The following is a 21854-nucleotide window of genomic DNA, read 5'->3' on the forward strand; positions in this document are numbered from 1 at the left end:
CTACTACTGCATTCGTTGCTACGAATGGTCCCAGGGTGTAGCAGTACTCGTAAAGAGACTGGACATCTTTGAGATAGAATGATGCGAACACTGACTTGCTTCTCCAATAGGTTGCATCCATAACACTCTGCAGAGAACGGTTCTGTTTGAAGGCCACTGAAGTAGCCACAGCTCTCACTTCATGTGTCCTTACCTTCAGCAAAGCAAGGTCTTCTTCCTTCAGATGAGAATTTGCTTCTCTAATCAGAAGCCTGATGTAGTAAGAAACTGTGTTCTTAGACATTGGTAGAGAAGGCTTCTTGATAGCACACCATAAGGCTTCTGATTGTCCTCGTAATGGTTTTGACCTTCTTAGATAGTACTTAAGAGCTCTAACTGGGCAAAGTACTCTCTCCAGTTCGTTCCCCACCATGTTGGACAGGCTTGGGATCTCGAACGACTTAGGCCAAGGACGGGAAGGAAGCTCGTTTTTAGCCAAAAAACCGAGCTACAAGGAACATGTAGCCGTTTCAGATGTGAAACCTATGTTCCTGCTGAAGGCGTGGATCTCACTTACTCTTTTAGCTGTTGCTAAGCACACGAGGAAAAGAGTTTTTAATGTGAGGTCCTTAAAAGAGGCTGATTGGAGCGGTTCAAATCTTGATGACATTAGGAACCTTAGGACCACGTCTAGATTCCAGCCTGGAGTGGACAACCGACGTTCCTTTGAGGTCTCAAAAGACCTAAGGAGGTCCTGTAGATCTTTGTTGGAGGAAAGATCCAAGCCTCTGTGGCGGAAAACCGCTGCCAACATACTTCTGTAACCCTTGATCGTAGGAGCTGATAGGGATCTTACGTTCCTTAGATGTAACAGGAAGTCAGCAATCTGGGTTACAGTGGTACTGGTTGAGGAAACTGCATTGGCCTTGCACCAGCTTCGGAAGACTTCCCATTTAGACTGATAGACTCTGAGAGTGGATGTCGTCCTTGCTCTGGCAATCGCTCTGGCTGCCTCCTTCGAAAAGCCTCTAGCTCTTGAGAGTCTTTCGATAGTCTGAAGGCAGTCAGACGAAGAGCGTGGAGGTTTGGGTGTACCTTCTTTACGTGAGGTTGACACAGAAGGTCCACTCTTAGAGGAAGAGTCCTGGGAACGTCGACCAGCCATTGCAGTACCTCGGTGAACCATTCTCTCGCGGGCCAGAGGGGAGCAACCAACGTCAGCCGTGTCCCTTTGTGAGAGGCGAACTTCTGAAGTACCCTGTTGACAATCTTGAACGGCGGGAATGCATACAGGTCGAGATGGGACCAATCCAGCAGAAAGGCATCCACGTGAACTGCTGCTGGGTCTGGAATCGGAGAACAATACAAGAGGAGCCTCTTGGTCATCGAGGTAGCGAATAGATCTATGGTTGGCTGACCCCACAGGGCCCAAAGTCTGCTGCAAACATTCTTGTGAAGGGTCCACTCTGTGGGGATGACCTGACCCTTCCGGCTGAGGCGATCTGCCATGACATTCATATCGCCCTGAATGAGCCTCGTTACCAGCGTGAGCTTTCGATCTTTTGACCAAATGAGGAGGTCCCTTGCGATCTCGAACAACTTCCTCGAATGAGTCCCTCCCTGCTTGGAGATGTAAGCCAAGGCTGTGGTGTTGTCGGAGTTCACCTCCACCACCTTGTTTAGCTGGAGGGACTTGAAGTTTATCAAGGCCAGATGAACTGCCAACAACTCCTTGCAATTGATGTGAAGTGTCCTTTGCTCCTGATTCCATGTTCCCGAGCATTCCTGTCCGTCCAGTGTCGCACCCCAGCCCGTGTCCGATGCGTCCGAGAAGAGACGGTGGTCGGGGGTCTGAACAGCCAATGGTAGACCTTCCTTGAGAAGAATGCTGTTCTTCCACCACGTTAGAGTAGACCTCATCTCTTCGGAAACAGGAACTGAGACCGTCTCTAGCGTCATGTCCTTTATCCAGTGAGCAGCTAGATGATACTGAAGGGGGCGGAGGTGGAGTCTCCCTAACTCGATGAACAGGGCCAGCGATGAAAGTGTCCCTGTTAGACTCATCCACTGCCTGACTAAGCATCGGTTCCTTCTCAGCATGCTCTGGATGCATTCTAGGGCTTGGAAGATCCTTGGGGCCGACGGACAAGTCCGAAAAGCTCGACTCTGAAGATCCATACCCAAGGAGACAATGGTCTGGGATGGAACGAGCTGAGACTCCTCAAAATTGACCAGGAGGCCCAGTTCCTTGGTCAGATCCATAGTCCATTTGAAAATCTCCAGACAGCGACGACTTGTGGGAGCTCTTAAAAGCCAGTCGTTTGACGGAGCCGGACACAAGATCATGATACTGCTGCACAGTCTGTGAACTGTCAATCATGGGCAAGCAAGGAAGTACAGTGACAACCCGAATCTGTCTAGACTGTCTGGGTCGTACAGACAACTCCTTAACGGGTTGCTGAGGTTGCCGCACTGCGTCACAACAAGTCACTTCTGTTGGTTGTTGAACGTCTTCCCCGTGACACATTGACTCCGTAAACAAAAAATCCTCTAACAAGGACTAAGCTTGGACTGCATGTCATGCAACACAGCTCAAGGTCTATGGGAGCAGGTGTGGTAACAGACGGGATTAGCGACTGAAGTGGAACCATAACCTTCCCTGTAAGCATGTTATGCTTAAATAAAAGTCCATAAGAGGTTATGCAGCTAAAGGCTCCCTCCAAATGACAGAGTCCTCAAGGGAATATCAGAAGGAGGGAGAAAAGAACTTTCTCATCTACAGGGACCTTATCCTAGAAAAGCTAAGTTCTCTGAGTGAGGGTTCACTGGTGCAAAAGCAGCAGACTAGAAGGCAACGTTATGAAACTGCTTGACAGTCTAGTGAGTTGGCAACAACCCAAGATGTGTGACTGAGAAGCATGCGGTAAGGTATGCAGAGCATGATGTATGCAGAGTATGCTGTATGCAGAGCATGCTGTATGTAGAGCATGTTGTATGCAGAGCATGCTGAATGCAGAGCATGCTGTATGCAGAGCATGTTGTATGCAGATCATGCTGAATGCAGAGCATGCTGTATGCTGAGCATGTAGAAAGCAGAGCCTGCTGTAAGCAGAGCCTGCTGTAAGGAAAGCAGAGCGTGTGCATGGCGTTTAACATTTCTCAGAAATTCCATGACCAGTGCTAGAGTGCTTTATGCATGCTTGCATGGGGATTAAAAATCAACATAATGTTTACCTTACATTCATAACTCATGATTCATATTTTTGCCATGGTTTGAAAATGGAGGTAAGGTATGCTGAACAGCAGAGTCATAACGAGCTGGAACAACAATAGTTGTGGTTTCCTCTTCAAGACTCTGTTGAGGGAACACCTGAGGCTCAGTCTGCAAAGGCTGAATAAAAGACAAGCAGAAGGAAGGCGCATGGGTGGAGGAGGCTGACTCCTAGCATGAGTGGTTGAACCCAAGGGTTGCGCTTGCTGAGCGGTTGGCGGAAGCGGAGTAGCAAGTTCCAGTTCCTGTGGTGTGAGCGGAGCGCGATGAGGAAGAGGCTGCGCAGAACAAGGTAAATGTCTCGCAAGCTGAGGCTCCTGAGGCGCAAGGCTAAGGTGTTGTGGTGCTTGCCTTGTGGAGGGTTGAGCTCGCTGCAGCGAGAGCTGAGGAGACTGACTCATGGACGGGAGAGGTTGTTGTACCTCAACCGAGTGTTGCATCACTGGTGGAACAGCAAGTGGAGGCGGAGGAAGAGAGGTAAAATCCTCCTGATCCCATTGTAAAGGTTGCCTTAAGGAAGGCGGAGGCTGAACACCACTGGGAACAGCAAACTCAGCACGTGGCTCAACATCGTACGCCTGGCAGGTGATACTGCGATCAGGCGGAGCGAGCGTAGTCGGAGGGAGTGTAGGCGGAGGCGGAGGAGCAACACTCTCAGCCCGACACTCACGCATCAAGTCCGAAAGCTGTGCTTGCATGGACTGTAGTAGAGTCCACAACATCGTACGCCTGGCAGGTGGTACTGCGATCAGGCGGAGCGAGTGTAGGCGGAGGCGGAGGAGCAACACTCTCAGCCCGACACTCACGCATCAAGTCCGAAAGCTGTGCTTGCATGGACTGTAGTAGAGTCCACAACATCGTACGCCTGGCAGGTGGTACTGCGATCAGGCGGAGCGAGTGTAGGCGGAGGGAGTGTAGGCGGAGGCGGAGGAGCAACACTCTCAGCCCGACACTCACGCATCAAGTCCGAAAGCTGTGCTTGCATGGACTGTAGTAGAGTCCACAACATCGTACGCCTGGCAGGTGGTACTGCGATCAGGCGGAGCGAGCATAGGCGGAGGGAGTGTAGGCGGAGGCGGATGCGCAACACTCTCAGCCCGACACTCACGCATCAAGTCCGAAAGCAGTGCTTGCATGGACTGTAGTAGAGTCCACTTGGGGTCGGCAGAAACTACAGTAGGCTGAGGTAAAGCCTTAACAGTCGAGCTCTGTTGTGGCAGAACCTAACTCCTCTTAGGCGGAGAGCATTCAACTGATGACTGAGGAGAGTCAGAGCTAACCCAATGACTGTGAACTCTAACTATGTACGTCTGGCATAGGTCTGGACTTTACGTTTAAAAGGTCTTGAGACCTGAGACCAGCGTTTTCTCCCCTAAATTTCTTCTGCAGACGAGCAAAAATAAGGGCTCAATCGTCTGCGGGTGGGAGTGACGGTCTCGGTAAGACACGCCCACAACCACCGAGGATACTTCTGTGCGCCGATCAAGGCCTGCTGAACCCTTCTGCCCTTCGACATTGCTTCTCCCCTGGGCTTGGGAGCTTGCAAGAGGTCCCGGACTGGGAGGACGACTGGCGCGCACAAAAGTACCCTCACGCACAACACTGACATTTGCGCTAATCACTTATCACTTTGATTTCTGTTTGCACTTATTTCACTGAACTCGAAACTTTAAGTGGTTTGTACCTGAAACACGCAATTCTATCCTTTCTCAAAAGTTAGTAATTGCGAAAACAGAATTACAATGTAACAGAAAAATCTAATGAAAGATAATTCAGTGGCTGGAAAGAGACTAAACACTAGATCACTCTAGAAACGTTTAGTTTCTTCCCCTAAAGAGACTAGGGAGAAGAGCAAAAACGATAACGACGTTACTCGTACGCCTGGCAGGCTTGAATGAAACGTTTATCCTCTTTCTCCCTCCGTCTCTATCTCTCTCTCTCTCTCTCTCTCTCTTGACTTAGAACCTGAGAGAAGAGCCCAATCATATATATCGTTAAAACATATTATTGTAAAGGAAAAAAACTGAAAAGTTCCTTTATTAGGATCAAAACCATTAAGTTAAGAAAGAATGAACAAAACGCTAGACACGGTTACTCTTACTGCAACGTGAAACCGTGAACATTCTTTCTCTATCGTAACGATAGAGTGCAAGTTGAACGTTCTGAACGTCAACAACTGCAGAGACAAAACAAAACGTTAGTTCAACTTTGAAAACAGTACGAGACTATCAAAGAAATTCTTTCAAACTCTGTGGCGGAAATAGCATAATATGTTAACAGGTAAAACCGAAATGACGGGCTCAATGTTAATTAACTTCGGTACCAAGAAAAGACCGCCTACTATTAGGAAGGTCGAATATAAACAAATATAAAAATTAATTTTAATAAGTTTATAATAAAAGGAAGTTAATCGAAGAGAGATATAAAATAAATTAAGAAAGAGAGTCTATACTCTCTTAGACACCAACACTTCCGTCTAAGGGAAGGGTCGGCCATTGAAAGGTGAACGAGAGTTCATACTCTCTACGTCACCATAATTAATCAAATTAATTCCAAAAGCTAACTAAGCTAATATAGAAGTTTCCAGTAAAGCGACAGCCGAAATCAAAGAGAAATACTTCACCAAAGTCGTGAAAATACTCCAAGAACATAAGCGTATCCCAGAACGTCTTGCCGGAAGCACGACAGAGGAATAATTGAGGAGGTGTCAACAAGAAGTACTTGAGTACCTGGCCACAGGTGGCGCTGGTAAATACACCCCCTTCTAGTATTGTGATAGCTGGCGTATCCCTCCATAGAATTCTGTCGGGCAACGGAGTTGACAGCTACATGATTATCGGGTAAGTTTAATATTGAAAAAAAAATTTGTATAGCATTTTTTTGCAAGGACGTACCGGTACGTCCATGGGGGTAAAGGGATGGCTTTTGTGAAACGTACCAGTACGTCCTTTAGGGGTAAAAGGGTTAACAGTATTTGTTTATCTAAATTTATATTTACTAGAGCCTCTGTACTGCCTTGGGTTAGAGTTCTCTTGCTTGAGGGTACACTCGGGCACACTATTCTATCTTATTTCTCTTCCTCTTGTTTTGTTTATGTTTATAGTTTATAAAGGAGATATTTATTTTAATGTTACTCTTCTTAAAAATTTTATTTTTCCCTGTTTCCTTTCCTCACTGGGCTCTTTTCCCTGTTAGAGCTCCTGGGCTTATAGCATTGTGCTTTTCCAACTAGGGTTGTAGCTTAGCAATTAATAATAATAATAATAGAGGACACTCTTACATTAATGTAAAACTAAAGTAAATGGAGAATCAAACTAAAAACAGAATTGCAATAATAAAATAAAACAAAAATAATACAATAAAAACTATATACAATCAAGTTATCATTATTAACCCTTTTACCCCCAAAAGACGTACTGGTACGTTTCACAAAACTCATCCCTTTACCCCCATGGACGTACCGGTACCTCCTTGCAAAAAAATGCTATAAAATTTTTTTTTTTCATATTTTTGATAATTTTTTGAGAAAATTCAGGCATTTTCCAAGAGAATGAGACCAACCTGACCTCTCTATGACAAAAATTAAGGCTGTTAGAGCAATTTAAAAAAAATATACTGCAAAATGTGCTGGGAAAAAAATAACCCCTTGGGGGTTAAGGGTTGGAAATTTCCAAATAGCCTGGGGGTAAAAGGGTGTGTGTCTCACAATGATAGACTAATAAAAAAGAATAATTAATTGCTTTTCAGAATGCAAAAGCTTTACTGTTGATAAATAAAAAAAATCATTCCAGTCACTAAATCTTTCTTTATAAATATTGATATTGATAAGTATTAATATATGTTTATATTATCACTATTATAACGATTTCTTAACCCTTTCACCCCCAGGCTATTTGGAAATTTCCAACCCTTAACCCCCAGGGGGTTATTTTTTTTTCAAGCACATTTTGCAGTATATTTTTTTTTAAATTGCTCTAACAGCCTTAATTTTTGTCATAGAGAGGTCAGGTTGGTCTCATTCTCTTGGAAAATGCCTGAAGTTTCTCAAAAAATTATTAAAAATATGCTAAAAAAAACTTTAAATAGCAGTTTTTTGCAAGGACGTACCGGTACGTCCATGGAGGTAAAGGGATGAGTTTTGTGAAACGTACCGGTACGTCCTTTGGGGGTAAAAGGGTCAATGAGGAAATTAGATATATGGTCATTAGCATTGTTCAGTTATTAATTACCTCCTGCAATGAAGTTGGAAGGAGGTTATGTGTTTGTTTGTGAACAGCTTCCTCGGTCACAATTTTAATAACTGATTGTAAAGTAATGAAACTTGCAAGGATTAATTATGTAAAAAGCTGGAAATTATTAAATTTTGGAAGGTCAAAGGTCAAGGTCACAGTCAAGCAAAATGTCCAATTCACGTAATCAGCCGTAAGTTTGGACATCGTTGTCACTGAGATTTCAAACTTGGTTCATATTTGATCGTATGAAAATCCACGCCAATTAATACATGTTAAAGTCGAAGGTCAAGGTCAAGCAAAAGGTCAAATTTCAGTCATCAACCATACGGCCACAATTTTAATCGTAAAGTAAAGAAATTTGCAATGATTTTAAACTGTTATGTAAAGAGCTGTCAAAGATCAATGTTATAGACGAGCAAAACGTCCAAAATTAGTCCAAAATGCCGAGAAATAAGCTGCCCTGGCGGAGGTCTGCGTTCTACTGAGTGACCCTCTAGTTCTTCTTCTTCTTTGTCTGCTTCTTTTCCCACTTCTATGTGGGGTCGATGTTTCTGGCCAGCGTTCTCCATCTACCTCTGTGCCACACTTCATCACCGGTTAACCCCTTCTATTCTCCCAATCTTTTCTGGCCATATTGGTTTTGGATAATTTTTCACGGCCGGATGCCTTTCCTGCCGCCAACCCTCCCCATTTACCCGGGCTTGGGACCGGCACCAAGTTAAGGCTAGCTTGCCTCCTCCTCCTGCTCTTCCTCCTCCAACCCTCCCCATTGGGACCGGCACCAAGTTGAGGCTAGCTTGCCTCCTCCTCCTCCAACCCTCCCCATTGGGACCGGCACCAAGTTGAGGCTAGCTTGCCTCCTCCTCCTCCTCCTACTCCTCCCGTCAGTGGCTGGGAGTGCCCCTCTAGTTATTAATGTGACATACAAGTGGCAAATATTTTAAAACTTTAAATTGGCAAGTCATACATTAAAAAATAACCTACATTGTGCCACAACGAAGCAATCTGGTTGAGGTCCGTGACTATCACCAAACCGTCTTTGTAGACGCCCTTGTAATAATTCCACGAGGCAGCCGAACTTGGGAATCCTGTGTAGGATGCTATAGGTATTGGCAAAGGATCCCCTTGCTGGGGGACCTCGCCCCTGAATTTCTTGGGCACGGGTGGGGCTAAAGACATCGTCTGAAAATGGAAAAGGAAGAATAATTAATCGTAGAATAATTATCATCATCACAGATAATCTACAAAAGTACTTATTATTATTACTATCATTATTACTTGCTAAGCTACAACCCTAGTTGGAAAAACGGGATGCTATAAGCCCATGGGCTCCAACAAGGAAAATAGCTCAGTGAGGAAAGGAAACAAGGAAAAATAAAATATTTTACGAACAACAAGATTAAAATAAATATCTCCTATATAACTATAAAAACTTTAACAAACCAAGAGGAAGAGAAATAAGATGGAATAGTGTGCCAGAGTGTACCCTTAAGCAAGAGATCTCTAACCCAAAAGACAGTGGAGGACCATAGTACAGAGGCTATGGTATTACCCAAGATTAGAGAACAATGGTTTGATTTTGTAGTGTCCTCCTCCTCGAAGAGCTACTGACCATAGCTGAAGAGTCTCTTCTACCCTTACAAAGAGAAAAGTTGCCACTGAACAATTACAGTGAAGTAAGAAGACTATAGAAGATATTTTGATAAGATGCAACTCAGAACAATAAGATTCATAGATGGGAAAGATTGCATCATAAATGATGAATTGGTGGAGATGCGTAAATTCTGGAAGCTGGAAGAGAAGCGATGAACATGACAAATTTGTATTTTTCCTAGCTCTACAATCCTGAGTCCTTTACAAAAGTGATATGTCTTTGGCTGTGCTGAGATGGCCAATGAGTCATTAACAAATTATTCGGTTACTGACAAATGGAACGAAGGGGGAAGCCCTACCCCACATGTGTCACACTTCCTGACCCTCTATATTCTTCTTCTTTTATTAATGTGCTTTTAATTTGTATGGGGTGAGCACGGTTGCCTTCTTTTTGAAGGATTTTGCTTTGGCTTTGGGGTAGACCGTGGTCCCGATCGGCTGCCCTGCCTGACATCTCTTAGACCTTGGTAGCGTATGTTCATATGTTGTACCATTCACCTTCCTACAAGCAGTTTAGGTTGACAGTTCGAGACGTGTGGGGCGTCTGTTATTTTTTTAGCAGGTGACCCTCTTTTATGCACTTTTGATTGAAGACTATGCCATATATTTTCATTAGCTGGCCTTACTGCGAGGCCAAAGTTAGTAGCTATACCAAGACTGAAAGGGCTGTTTAAGGTACAAAAACTGAATCCTTTAACGACGGGCATATCTTTAACATGAGCAGCCAAAATCAAGGTAGGTGCACTAATTCACAGGAGGTAGATGTCTCTATTGACCTTTGTCTCAAGGATTGAGTGGGATAGTTCAGGTCGTTAGTTTGACTTGAAGGTCACAACTTCGTATATTTGGGAAAGATATAAATTCCTTTGGAAAAGTCAGTAATGGGTCACGGAACGCCTATCTCTCTATAAAGGTGATAACATTGGGAGTAACAGACCATACATCTAGGCTAATATGGATGGAAGAAACAGACCCATCCTTCGCATTGTAAAGAAGATGGAGGAGTTTCTCCCAAAAACAGTATTACCTGTTAGATGGAGCTCCTTCGCATAAATGACCAATCCTTAACCCTTTTACCCCCAAAGGACGTACTGGTACGTTTCACAAAAGCCATCCCTTTACCCCCATGGACGTACCGGTACGTCCTTGCAAAAAAATGCTATAAAAATTTTTTTTCAGATTTTTGATAATTTTTTGAGAAAATTCCGGCATTTTCCAAGAGAATGAGACCAAAAATATGAAAAAAACAATTTTTTATAGCATTTTTTTGCAAGGACGTACCGGTACGTCCATGGGGGTAAAGGGATGAGTATTGTGAAACGTACCAGTATGTCCTTTGGGGGTAAAAGGGTTAAAGGAAGAAGAGCTATGGGTCTTTGGGCAACATTGTAAAAATACTAGGGCGATGGTAGTCTGAAATTTTAAGACGCTATATTCGGTTCAAAGTCCTCTGAGGGGTGATCTTTGAGCATGCTGACATGGCTAGACTCACGAGTTCCTCCTCGACATGGCAGAGGCATGTAAAGAATTTCAGAAGTGAAATTAATGTTCTTGTGAAACACTTGTCATATATACGTAATCATTTTTAAATTTTCAATATAACTATTATCATTGTTATAACTAATTTATATTTCATTAGTATAATAAAAGGAAAAAGTAAAGTAATTATTGAAAAACAGAGTAACATTTAAAGAAATCATCTGTTGGTGCCAAAGGCTTTCAGAAACTCGCTACTCCGAAATTGCACATCTTATTTTTTCAATATCCAAATTAGCTGGCGAAGAGTTTTCACGTGAGCTAATCATGAGAGAGAGAGAGAGAGAGAGAGAGAGAGAGAGAGAGAGAGAGAGAGAGAGAGAGAGAGAGTTTCAAGACCTACTATCAGAAGACTCACAGAGCTAGAAGGAACACCAACTGGAAGCTTCCTAAGTCCTGCTAGTGCTAGAGTCGCAGCACTCATGTGAGTGACATTAAATCCTGCAAGACCTCGGGCATCTCAGATGTAAATGTCTGTAGGACGGAACAGGTTCGAGCTGGGACTGGGTCTCCATAATGTCTCCTTACTACGAAGGAGCAGGATCCCCATCCCTCCATAATTGAAACGATGAGAGTCCTTATAGGTCCTACCTCTTGCTACAACAGAGAAGAGACAGTCTTGAAGGAAAGACGTTATGATGCGTTCCTCTGGATTAACCCTTTTACCCCCAGGCTATTTGGAAATTTCCAACCCTTAACCCCCAAGGGGTTATTTTTTTCCCCAGCACATTTTGCAGTATATTTTTTTTTAAATTGCTCTAAAAGCCTTAATTTTTGTCATAGAGAGGTCAGGTTGGTCTCATTCTCTTGGAAAATGCCATAATTTTCTCAAAAAATTATCAAAAATATGAAAAAAAAATTTTTATAGCATTTTTTTGCAAGGACGTACCGGTACGTCCATGGGGGTAAAGGGATGGCTTTTGTGAAACGTACCAGTACGTCCTTTGGGGGTAAAAGGGTTAACTAGCCCCAGGACTAAGTTCCAGTGTAGGTAAGAATGCTTGAAGTTTCCTTCAAACATTGATATAAAACTCTACCAAATAGCTTCTTTGGCTGAGGCAGGAGAGGAAGATTGGAATTATCTGAAAATCGGAAATTTTTCAAGTAATCTGGATTTTCACCTCCGCCAACGAAGTTAGAAGGAGGTTATGTTTTTGCCCCTGTTTGTGTGTGTGTGTGTTTGTTTGTGAACCGCTTCCTGGCCACAATTTTAATCGTAAACGTAATAAAAATTACAGGGATTAACTGTTATGTAAAAGGCTGGAAATGATTAAAATTTGGAAGTTCAGAGTCAAAGGTCATGATCACAGTCAATCAAAATGTCCAATTTGCATAATCAGCCATATGTTTGGACATCGTTGTCACACTTCAAAACTTGGTTTATATTTGAGTGTATGAAAATCCCCGCCAATTAATATATGTTAAGGTCAAAGGTCAAGCAAAGGGTCGAGAAATAATCTGCCGCGGCAGAGGTCTGCGCTCTACTGAGTGCCACTCTAGTTTTTAACCATATAGGTAGTAGGTTGGTCAGGGCACCAGCCACCCGTTAAGATACTACAGTACCGCTAGAGAGTTATGGGGTCTTTTGACAGGCCAGACAGTACTACATGTGATCCTTCTCTCTGGTTACGGTTTATTTTCCCTTTGCCTACACAAACAGCGAATAGTCTGGCCTATTCTTTACTTATTTTCCTGTCCTCATACACCTGACAACACTGACATTACCAAACAATTCTTCTTCACCCATGGGGTTACTGCACTGTAATTGCTCAGTGGTTATTTTCCTCTTGTTAAGGGTAGAAGAGACTCTTTAGCTATGGCAAGCAGCTGGTCTAGGAGAAGGACACTCCAAAATCAAACAATAGTTCTCATACTATTTCATTCCGTTTAACTCTCCTAAACCTTTTTTATGATAGCATGCTGAGACTGTTAGGCGAGCCATTGCTTTAATCGTGAGACTTTCACATGCCAGCTTAGACCATTTGGGTTTGTACATCACCTCTTGAACCCTTTTACCCCCAGGCTATTTGGAAATTTCCAACCCTTAACCCCCAAGGGGTTATTTTTTCCCCAGCACATTTTGCAGTATAATTATGTTATTTTTATTAGTAAAATAAATTTTTGAATATACTTACCCGATAATCATGTAGCTGTCAACTCCGTTGCCCGACAGAATTCTACGGAAGGGATACGCCAGCGATCGCTATACAAGAGGGGGGTGTACTCACCAGCGCCACCTGTGGCCAGGTACTGCAGTACTTCTTGTTGACACCACCTCAATTTTTCCTCGGTCCACTGGTTCTCTATGGGGAGGAAGGGTGGGTCAATTAAATCATGATTATCGGGTAAGTATATTCAAAAATTTATTTTACTAATGAAAATAACATTTTTCAATATTAATCTTACCCGATAATCATGTAGCTGATTCACACCCAGGGAGGTGGGTGAAAACCAGTGTACATGTATATCAAGAAGCTAAGTATCCCGTATTTCATATTATCAGTTATTCAAAATAACAATGAAATTATAAGTACCTGGTAAGGAAGTCGACTTGAACCATTACTCTGCCTTTAATAAGTTCGTCTTCCTTACTGAGCGCAGCGTTCCTCTTAGGAGGCTGAACAACTCTAAGGTGCTGAAGTATCAAGGGCTGCAACCCATACTAAAGGACCTCATCACAACCTTTAACCTCGGCGCTTCTCAAGAAAGAATTGACCACCCGCCAAATCAACAAGGATGTGGAAGGCTTCTTAGCCGACCGTACAACCCATAAAAAGTATTCAAGAGAAAGGTTAAAAGGTTATGGGATTATGGGAATGTAGTGGCTGAGCCCCCGCCTACTACTGCATTCGTTGCTACGAATGGTCCCAGGGTGTAGCAGTACTCGTAAAGAGACTGGACATCTTTGAGATAGAATGATGCGAACACTGACTTGCTTCTCCAATAGGTTGCATCCATAACACTCTGCAGAGAACGGTTCTGTTTGAAGGCCACTGAAGTAGCCACAGCTCTCACTTCATGTGTCCTTACCTTCAGCAAAGCAAGGTCTTCTTCCTTCAGATGAGAATGTGCTTCCCTAATCAGAAGCCTGAATAGTAAGAAACTGAGTTCTTAGACCTTGGAAAAGAAGGCTTCTTGATAGCACACCATAAGGCTTCTGATTGTCCTCGTAAAGGTTAAGACCTTTTTAGATAGTACCTAAGAGCTCTAACTGGGCAAAGTACTCTCTCCAGTTCATTCCCCACCAAGTTGGACAGGCTTGGGATCTCGAACGACTTAGGCCAAGGACGTGAAGGAAGCTCGTTTAGCAAAAACCGAGCTGCAAGGAACATGTAGCCGTTTCAGATGTGAAAACTATGATCCTGCTGAAGGCGTGGATCTCACTTACTCTTTTAGCTGTAGTCAAGCACACGAGGAAAAGAGTTTTTAATGTGAGGTCCTAAAAAGAGGCTGATTGGAGAGGTTCAAATCTTGATGACATAAGGAACCTTAGGACCACGTCTAGATTCCAGCCTGGAGTGGACAACCGACGTTCCTTTGAGGTCTCAAAAGACCTAGGGAGGTCCTGTAGATCTTTGTTGGTGGAAAGATCCAAGCCTCTGTGGCGGAAAACCGCTGCCAACATACTTCTGTAACCCTTGATCGTAGGAGCTGAAAGGGATCTTACGTTCCTTAGATGTAACAGGAAGTCAGCAATCTGGGTTACAGTGGTACTGGTTGAGGAAACTGCATTGGCCTTGTACCAGCTTCGGAAGACTTCCCCTTGAGACTGATAGACTCTGAGAGTGGATGTTCTCCTTGCTCTGGCAATCGCTCTGGCTGCCTCCTTCGAAAAGCCCCTAGCTCTTGAGAGTCTTTCGAAAGTCTGAAGGCAGTCAGACGAAGAGCGTGGAGGTTTGGGTGTACCTTCTTTACGTGAGGTTGACGTAGAAGGTTCACTCCTAGAGGAAGAGTCCTGGGAATGTCGACCAGCCATTGCAGTACCTCTATGAACCATTCTCTCGTGGGCCAGAGCGGAGCCAACCAACGTCAGCCGTGTCCCTTTGCGAGAGGAGAACTTCTGAAGTACCCTGTTGACAATCTTGAACGGCGGGAATGCATACAGGTCGAGATGGAACCAATCCAGCAGAAAAGCATCCACGTGAACTGCTGCTGGGTCTGGAATCGGAGAACAATACAACGGGAGTCTCTAGATTATCGAGGTAGCGAACAGATCTATGGTTGGCTGACCCCACAGGGCCCAAAGTCTGCTGCAAACATTCTTGTGAAGGGTCCACTCTGTGGGGATGACCTGACCCTTCCGGCTGAGACGATCTGCCATGACATTCATATCGCCCTGAATGAACCTCGTTACCAGCGTGAGCTTTCGATCTTTTGACCAGATGAGGAGGTCCCTTGCGATCTAGAACAAATTCCACGAATGAGTCCCTCCCTGCTTGGAGATGTAAGCCAAGGCTGTGGTGTTGTCAGAGTCCACCTCCACCACCTTGTTAAGCTGGAGGGACTTGAAGTTTATCAAGGCCAGATGAACCGCCAACAACTCCTTGCAATTGATGTGAAGTGTCCTTTGCTCCTGATTCCATGTTCCCGAGCATTCCTGTCCGTCCAAAGTCGCACCCCAGCCCGTGTCTGATGCGTCCGAGAGGAGACGGCGGTTGGGTTTCTGAACAGCCAAAGGTAGACTTCCTTGAGAAGAAAGCTGTTCTTACACCACGCGAGAGTAGACCTCCTCTCTTAGGAAACAGGAACTGAGACCGTCTCTAGCGTCATGTCCTTTATCCAGTGAGCAGCTAGATGATACTGAAGGGGGCGGAGGTGGAGTTTCCCTAACACGATGAACAGGGCCAGCGATGAAAGTGTCCCTGTTAGACTCATCCACTACCTGACTGAGCATCGGTTCCTTCTCAGCATGCTCTGGATGCATTCTAGGGCTTGGAAGATCCTTGGGGCCGACGGAAAAGCCCGAAAAGCTCGACTCTGAAGATCCATACCCAGGTAGACAATGGTCTGGGATGGGACGAGCTGGGACTCCTCAAAATTGACCAGGAGGCCCAGTTCCTTGGTCAGATCCATAGTCCATCTGAGAATCTCCAGACAGCGACGACTTGTGGGAGCTCTTAAAAGCCAGTCGTCTGACGGAGCCGGACACAAGATCATGGTACTGCTGCACAGTCTGTGAACTGTCAACCATGAGGAAGCGAGGAAGTACAGTGACAACCCGAAGCTGTCTAGACTGTCTGGGTCGTACAGACAACTCCTTATCGGGTTGCTGAGGTTGCCGCACTGCGTCACAACAAGTCACTTCTGCTGGTTGTTGAACGTCTTCCCAGTGACACACTGACTCCGTAAACAAAAAATCCTCTAACAAGGACTAAGCTTGGACTGCATGTCTTGCAACACAGCTCAAGGTCTAAGGGAGCAGGTGTGGTAACAGACGGGGTTAGCGACTGAAGTGGAACCATTACCTTCCCTGGAAGCATGTTATGCTTAAATAAAAGTCCATAGGAGGCTACGCAGCTAAAGGCTCCTCTCCAAATGACAGAGTCCTCAAGGGAATATCAGAAGGAGGGAGAATAGCACTTTCTCATCTACAGGGACCATATCCGAGAAAAGCCAAGTTCTCTCAGTGAGGGTTTCACTGGTGCAAAAGCAGCAGACCAGAAGGCAACGTTATGAAACTGTTTGACAGTCTAGTGAGTTGGCAACAACCAAAGATGTGTGACTGAGAAGCATGCGGCAAGGCATGCAGAGCATGCTGTATGCAGAGCATGCTGTATGTAGAGCATGCTGTAAGGTAAGCAGAGCATGTTGCATGGCGTGTGGCTTATGCTGCATGGGATGAGGCTCATGCTGCATGGGATGAGGCTCATGCTGCTTAAAAGAAATCTGAACCTGACAGTAATCTAGCTGTCCGAGGATTACCTGGTGAGACATCAGTCTCTTAACCAGAGAGTTTTACCAGATTTCCCCGGGCCACCACGTGACACAATTGGTAGTAATTCATTCAAATTACCTCAAATGAGTCAATATGGATAAATATCAACACAACATCGTGTTCAAATAGAAATAAATTTCTACCTCATACTTGGGATCGAACACTAGCCCCTTCTAATGAAAGGCCAGGTCGAAACCAACCATGCCACGAGAGCCCATAGGATGTCGCATAGCAGAAGGCTCCTGCCTCATGGGTTGAGGAGGATTCATGGTTTGATCCTGTGAGGTTCCTGCCTCAAGAGTTGCGTCTGCCTCAAGGGTTGAGGGGGTAGCTGCGCAGAGAGAGGCTCATGCATAGACTGCGGTTCAAGTTGAATGGGAAGAGGCTCAAGCTGAGGAGAAAGTGGCAGATGCATGCGTTGAGGTGGCTGACTCATAGCATGAGGTTCCTGCCTCCAGAGTTGCGCTTGCCTCAAGGGTTGAGGTGGCTGCGCAGAGAGAGGCTCTTGACTCACGAGTTGAGGTTCTTGAGGTGTGAGCTGCGAGAGTTGAGGTGGCGGCTGCGCAGAACGCGGCTCCTGTCTCACGAGTTGAGGTTCTTGAGGTGCTTGCCTCGAGAGTTGAGGTTGCAGCTGCGAGAGCTGAGGTGGCTGCCTCAAGGATGGTAGAGGTTGTCGTACCTCAAGAGGTTGCTGCCTCGAGGATGGTCTTACTGCAAGAAACTCTTGTCTCAAGGGAAGAGGAGGTTGTAAGGCATAAGGCTCCTGCCCCCATTGTTGAGGAGGTTGCTGCGTGGTAAGAGGCTCCAGCCTCAAGGAAAGTGGAGGTTGCTGCACAGCGCTGGTATCTGGCAACTCCCAACGCGGCAGCTCACGCATGGAGGTAGCTAGAGGAACCTCAACCTCATACGTCTGGCAGATTGTACTGCGCAGAGGAGGAGGAGCGTTCGCAGGAGGAGGTGTATTAACCTTCTCTGCCTGAAACTCCTGCATCAACACCGCAAGCTGAGACTGCATTGTCTGCAGTATAGACCACTAGAGTTTAAGAAAGACAACAACAAACGGAGCTACTGTCCGTTGAGACTGAGGGTCTAAAACAGCTGGTGCGGCAACAGACGGAGCTACTGCCTGTTGCGATACCACCTTGCCTCTCTGGGAGGTGTGCAGTTGTCGTACTGCAGCAAGTCCGAACTGACCCAGGGCTAATGGCTACACCTAGGAGTTGGACTTGTGCGGAAGGGACCGACTTGCACTTAAAAGCTGCAAGATTTGGTCCATGGTTTCTGCGAGAAACCTCTTCCGCAGACGAGGAATAAAAGGGCTCTCTCGTCTTTGTGTGGGTGGGGTGATCACGTCGGCAACGTGTGTAGATACACCCGAAACCACGGAGGGAAAACGTCTGTTCGTCGATCAAGGCCTGCTGAACCCATAAGTCCTTCGACATTACTTCTCCCCTGGGCTTGGGAGCTTGTAAGAGGTCCCAGACTAGGCGAACAACTGGCACGAACAGACGAACCCTCGAACGCAACACTGTAACACTTTGCGCTTATCACTTATCACTTTTGATTTTCTGTTTGCACTTATTTCACTGAACTCGAAACTTTAAGTGGTTTGTACCTGAAACACGCAATTCTATCCTTCCTTAAAAGTTAGTAATTGCGAAAACAGAATTACAATGTAACAGAAAAATCTAATGAAAGATAAATAATTCAGTGGCTGGAAAGAGACTAAACACTAGATCAAATAAACTACGTTTAAAATCTCTCACCGCATAAAGCTTGAGAACAAGAATAAAACTCTAGAAACGTTTACCTTCTTCCCCTAAAGAGACTAGGGAGAAGAGCAAAAACGATAACAACGTTACTCGCTTGAACGAAACGTTTATCCTCCTCTCTCTCCCTCCGTCTCTATCTCTCTCTCTCTCTCTCTCTCTTGACTTAGAACCTGAGAGAAGAGCCCAATCATATATATCGTTAAAACATATTATTGTTAAAGGAAAAAAACTGAAAGATTTCCCAAATAAAAAGTTCCTTTATTAGAATTAAAACCATTAAGCTAAGAAAGAATGAACAAAACGCTAGAAACGGTTTACTCTTACTGCAACGTGACACCGTGAAAATTCTCTCTCTATCGTAACGATAGAGCGCAAGTTGAACGTTCTGAACGTCAACAACTGCAGAGACAAAACAAAACGTTAGTTCAACTTTGAAAACAGTACGAGACTATCAAAGAAATTCTTTCAAAAACATTAAAATAGCATAATATGTTAACAGGTAAAACCGAAATGACGGGCTCAATGTTAATTAACTTCGGTACCAAGAAAAGACCGCCTACTATTAGGAAAGGTCGAATATAAACAAATATAAAAATTAATTTTAATAAGTTTATAATAAAAGGAAGTTAATCGAAGAGGCCTATAAAAGGCGGAGAGATATAAAATAAATCTATAACTTTTGTTAAGCAAAATTAAGAAAGAGAGTCTATACTCTCTTAGACACCAACACTTCCGTCTAAGGGAAGGGTCGGCCATTTAAAAGTGAAAGAGAGTTCATACTCTCTTCGTCACCATAATTAATCAAATTAATTCCAAAAGCTAGCTAAGCTAATGATAAAACTTCCTGAATAGCGAAAGCTAAACTCTAGAGCAAATACATCACCAAATCGTGTGCAAAAAACTCCAGAATCAACAGCGTATCCATGTAGGTCTAGCCGGAGGCACGACAGAGGAAAAATTGAGGTGGTGTCAACAAGAAGTACTGCAGTACCTGGCCACAGGTGGCGCTGGTGAGTACACCCCCCTCTTGTATAGCGATCGCTGGCGTATCCCTTCCGTAGAATTCTGTCGGGCAACGGAGTTGACAGCTACATGATTATCGGGTAAGATTAATATTGAAAAATAACTTTTATTTTTGTCATATGACTTTCTCATGACTAATCTCCATCCTCCAGTATCTATACTAACTCCACCCTTTTAATACTAGCTCCTCCCCCAACTACTTCACACATTTGAAACAGTTCTTCTTTGATATGTATTTAAGAAAGCTATCTGATTAATGACATCCGAAACAAGTGCCCATTTACCTTTTGGAAGAAATAAGAAGTGTTATTTGTGTATTTACAAGTATTTAGAACAGTTTTGATGTCCTTAAACTCCGGACATATGTATTTTTCAAGTTTAATGGACGGGTTAAACTACAAGATACGTCTGGGAAACACTTGTTTCATGTATTATGGCCGAATTAAACTATAAGATACATCTGAAAAACAGTTTCAGGAGTGAAGCCTGGTAGAAAACGAACACAGGGTTGAGACTTAGTCTTAGGCTGAAGGCACGGCAGATTAAAAGGTGTCGAAGGGGGTGGCATATCCCCCCTGGAAGATAAGGATATGGCTTCTACATTAGGTTAGGTATTGCTCTAAAATTTGTTTCCCTTTTAAATCGTGGTTTTTCAGTCATAATTTCTGGAATTTTGAAAGTCTATCATTTGAAAAATATAATTTTCCCCAGGTATTTGTATCAGAACAGTTTAAAGTACTGTATTTAAAAATATATTGGGAACACTTCTCATTTCCTTTATTACAAATATTTAATACATTAAATATATTTACTGTCAGATGATTTTTTCTTGGTTTCAAAGCAGCAATTTTTTTTATGATTTCATATAAATCTGTACATGTACATAATATATATACATATATATAGAACCCTTATTATCTTTAGGTTAAACGGTGCCTTTGTATATTAACGGCCAGTTCCTTCCATGTGGATTAAAAATGGACATTAATTAACCTAAAGTTTCCCCCCTAACCTTACCTACAAGCCGTGTCCTTACCTATTTACCTAATGGGGGGGCTGATGACCCCCCCCCTTTACACTGCCGTATTCCAACCTAGCCATAATTATACATACAGGTGGCCGCTATCATACATACACCCCATGCAATTGACATTACCCTCAAAATTGCATTACCATATGTCCAAAATTTCATGAATCCAATCCATTATTAAAATATAATAAAACAAGTTATTAATATTGGTTAGGCCGGGTTGTTACCTTAAAGAATTGAAGGTTTAGACGGGTCACCCTAATATAGCTGATATTGTGCTTATTTTCCGGTAAAATAACAATTCTTATATATACCAAATACTAAATAGGGTATTCCTTAATCCCATGACAAAGTCTGAAAAGTCTTTAAACTCATAATAAAGTCTGAAAAGTACGAGGAATAAATTTACCTGTGAAATACGTCAAATCAAAGAAGCCATTGTTTACATTTGATGTTTGTTTACATTTGCAGTTCTTCTTCTTCTTTGTTATCTTCGTGTTACCTTGAGACATATTTTGGACTTTTTTTTTTTTTTGTTTTTTGTTAAATGAAGACTTTTTCTGTTTTTTTTATAGATTTTGTGGTATATTTTATCCTTTTTACTATCTATATTATACCATTTAATAGTATATTATCCTAAAATAGCAATACCTTGAAATCTAAGTTGTTTGATTAAGTTTTTTTTTTTTTTTTTTTTTTGTTAAAGCGAAGACTTTTTCTGTTATTTTTATAGATATTGTGGTATATTTTATCCTTTTTACTATCTATATTATACCATTTAATAGTATATTATCCTAAAATAGCAATACCTTAAAATCTAAGTTGTTTGATTAAATTTTTTTTTTGTTTTTTTTTTTTGTTAAATGAAGACTTTATTCTGTTTTTTTTATAGATTTTGTGGCATATTTTATCCTTTTTAATATCTATATTATATCATTTAATAGTAGATTATCCTAAAATAGCAATACCTTAAAATCTAAGTTGTTTAATTAATTTTCATTCGAGTGAGACAGATATTTGGACTTCATTTTTTGTTAAAGTGAAGACTTTTTTCTGTTTTTTATAGATATTGTGGCATATTTTATCCTTTTTACTATCTATATTATACCATTTAATAGTATATTATCCTAAAAATATAACTTAAAATCTAAGTGGTTTGATTAAGTTTTTTTTTTTTTTTTTTTTTGTTAAAACGAAGATTTTTTCTGTTTTTTTTATAGATAATGTGGCATATTTTATCCTTTTTACTATCTATATTATACCATTTAATAGTAGATTATCCTAAAATAGCAATACCTTAAAATCTAAGTTGTTTGATTCAGTTTCATTCTGGTGAGACAGATATTTGGACTTCATTTTTTGTTAAATGAAGACTTTTTTCTGTTTTTTTATAGATATGGTGGTATATTTTATCCTTTTTAAT

General features: G+C 42.9%; 1 protein-coding gene across 1 annotated transcript in view; it reads right to left on the bottom strand.

Annotated features, from left to right (window-relative positions):
• Positions 1-20904, bottom strand: part of LOC137636192 (uncharacterized) — a 36447-nt gene extending 15543 nt beyond the window's left edge. The window contains exons 1-2 of the mRNA XM_068368599.1: positions 20841-20904; positions 8467-8664 (exon numbers count right to left, since the gene is read on the bottom strand). Coding sequence (XP_068224700.1) covers positions 8467-8661 — 195 coding nt within the window. The 5' untranslated portion in view covers positions 8662-8664; positions 20841-20904. The remainder of the gene's footprint in view (positions 1-8466; positions 8665-20840) is intronic.
• Positions 20905-21854: the final 950 nt, after the last annotated feature.

Source organism: Palaemon carinicauda, unplaced genomic scaffold (assembly GCF_036898095.1).
Source record: "Palaemon carinicauda isolate YSFRI2023 unplaced genomic scaffold, ASM3689809v2 scaffold248, whole genome shotgun sequence".
In the NCBI taxonomy this organism is placed as follows: domain Eukaryota; kingdom Metazoa; phylum Arthropoda; class Malacostraca; order Decapoda; family Palaemonidae; genus Palaemon; species Palaemon carinicauda.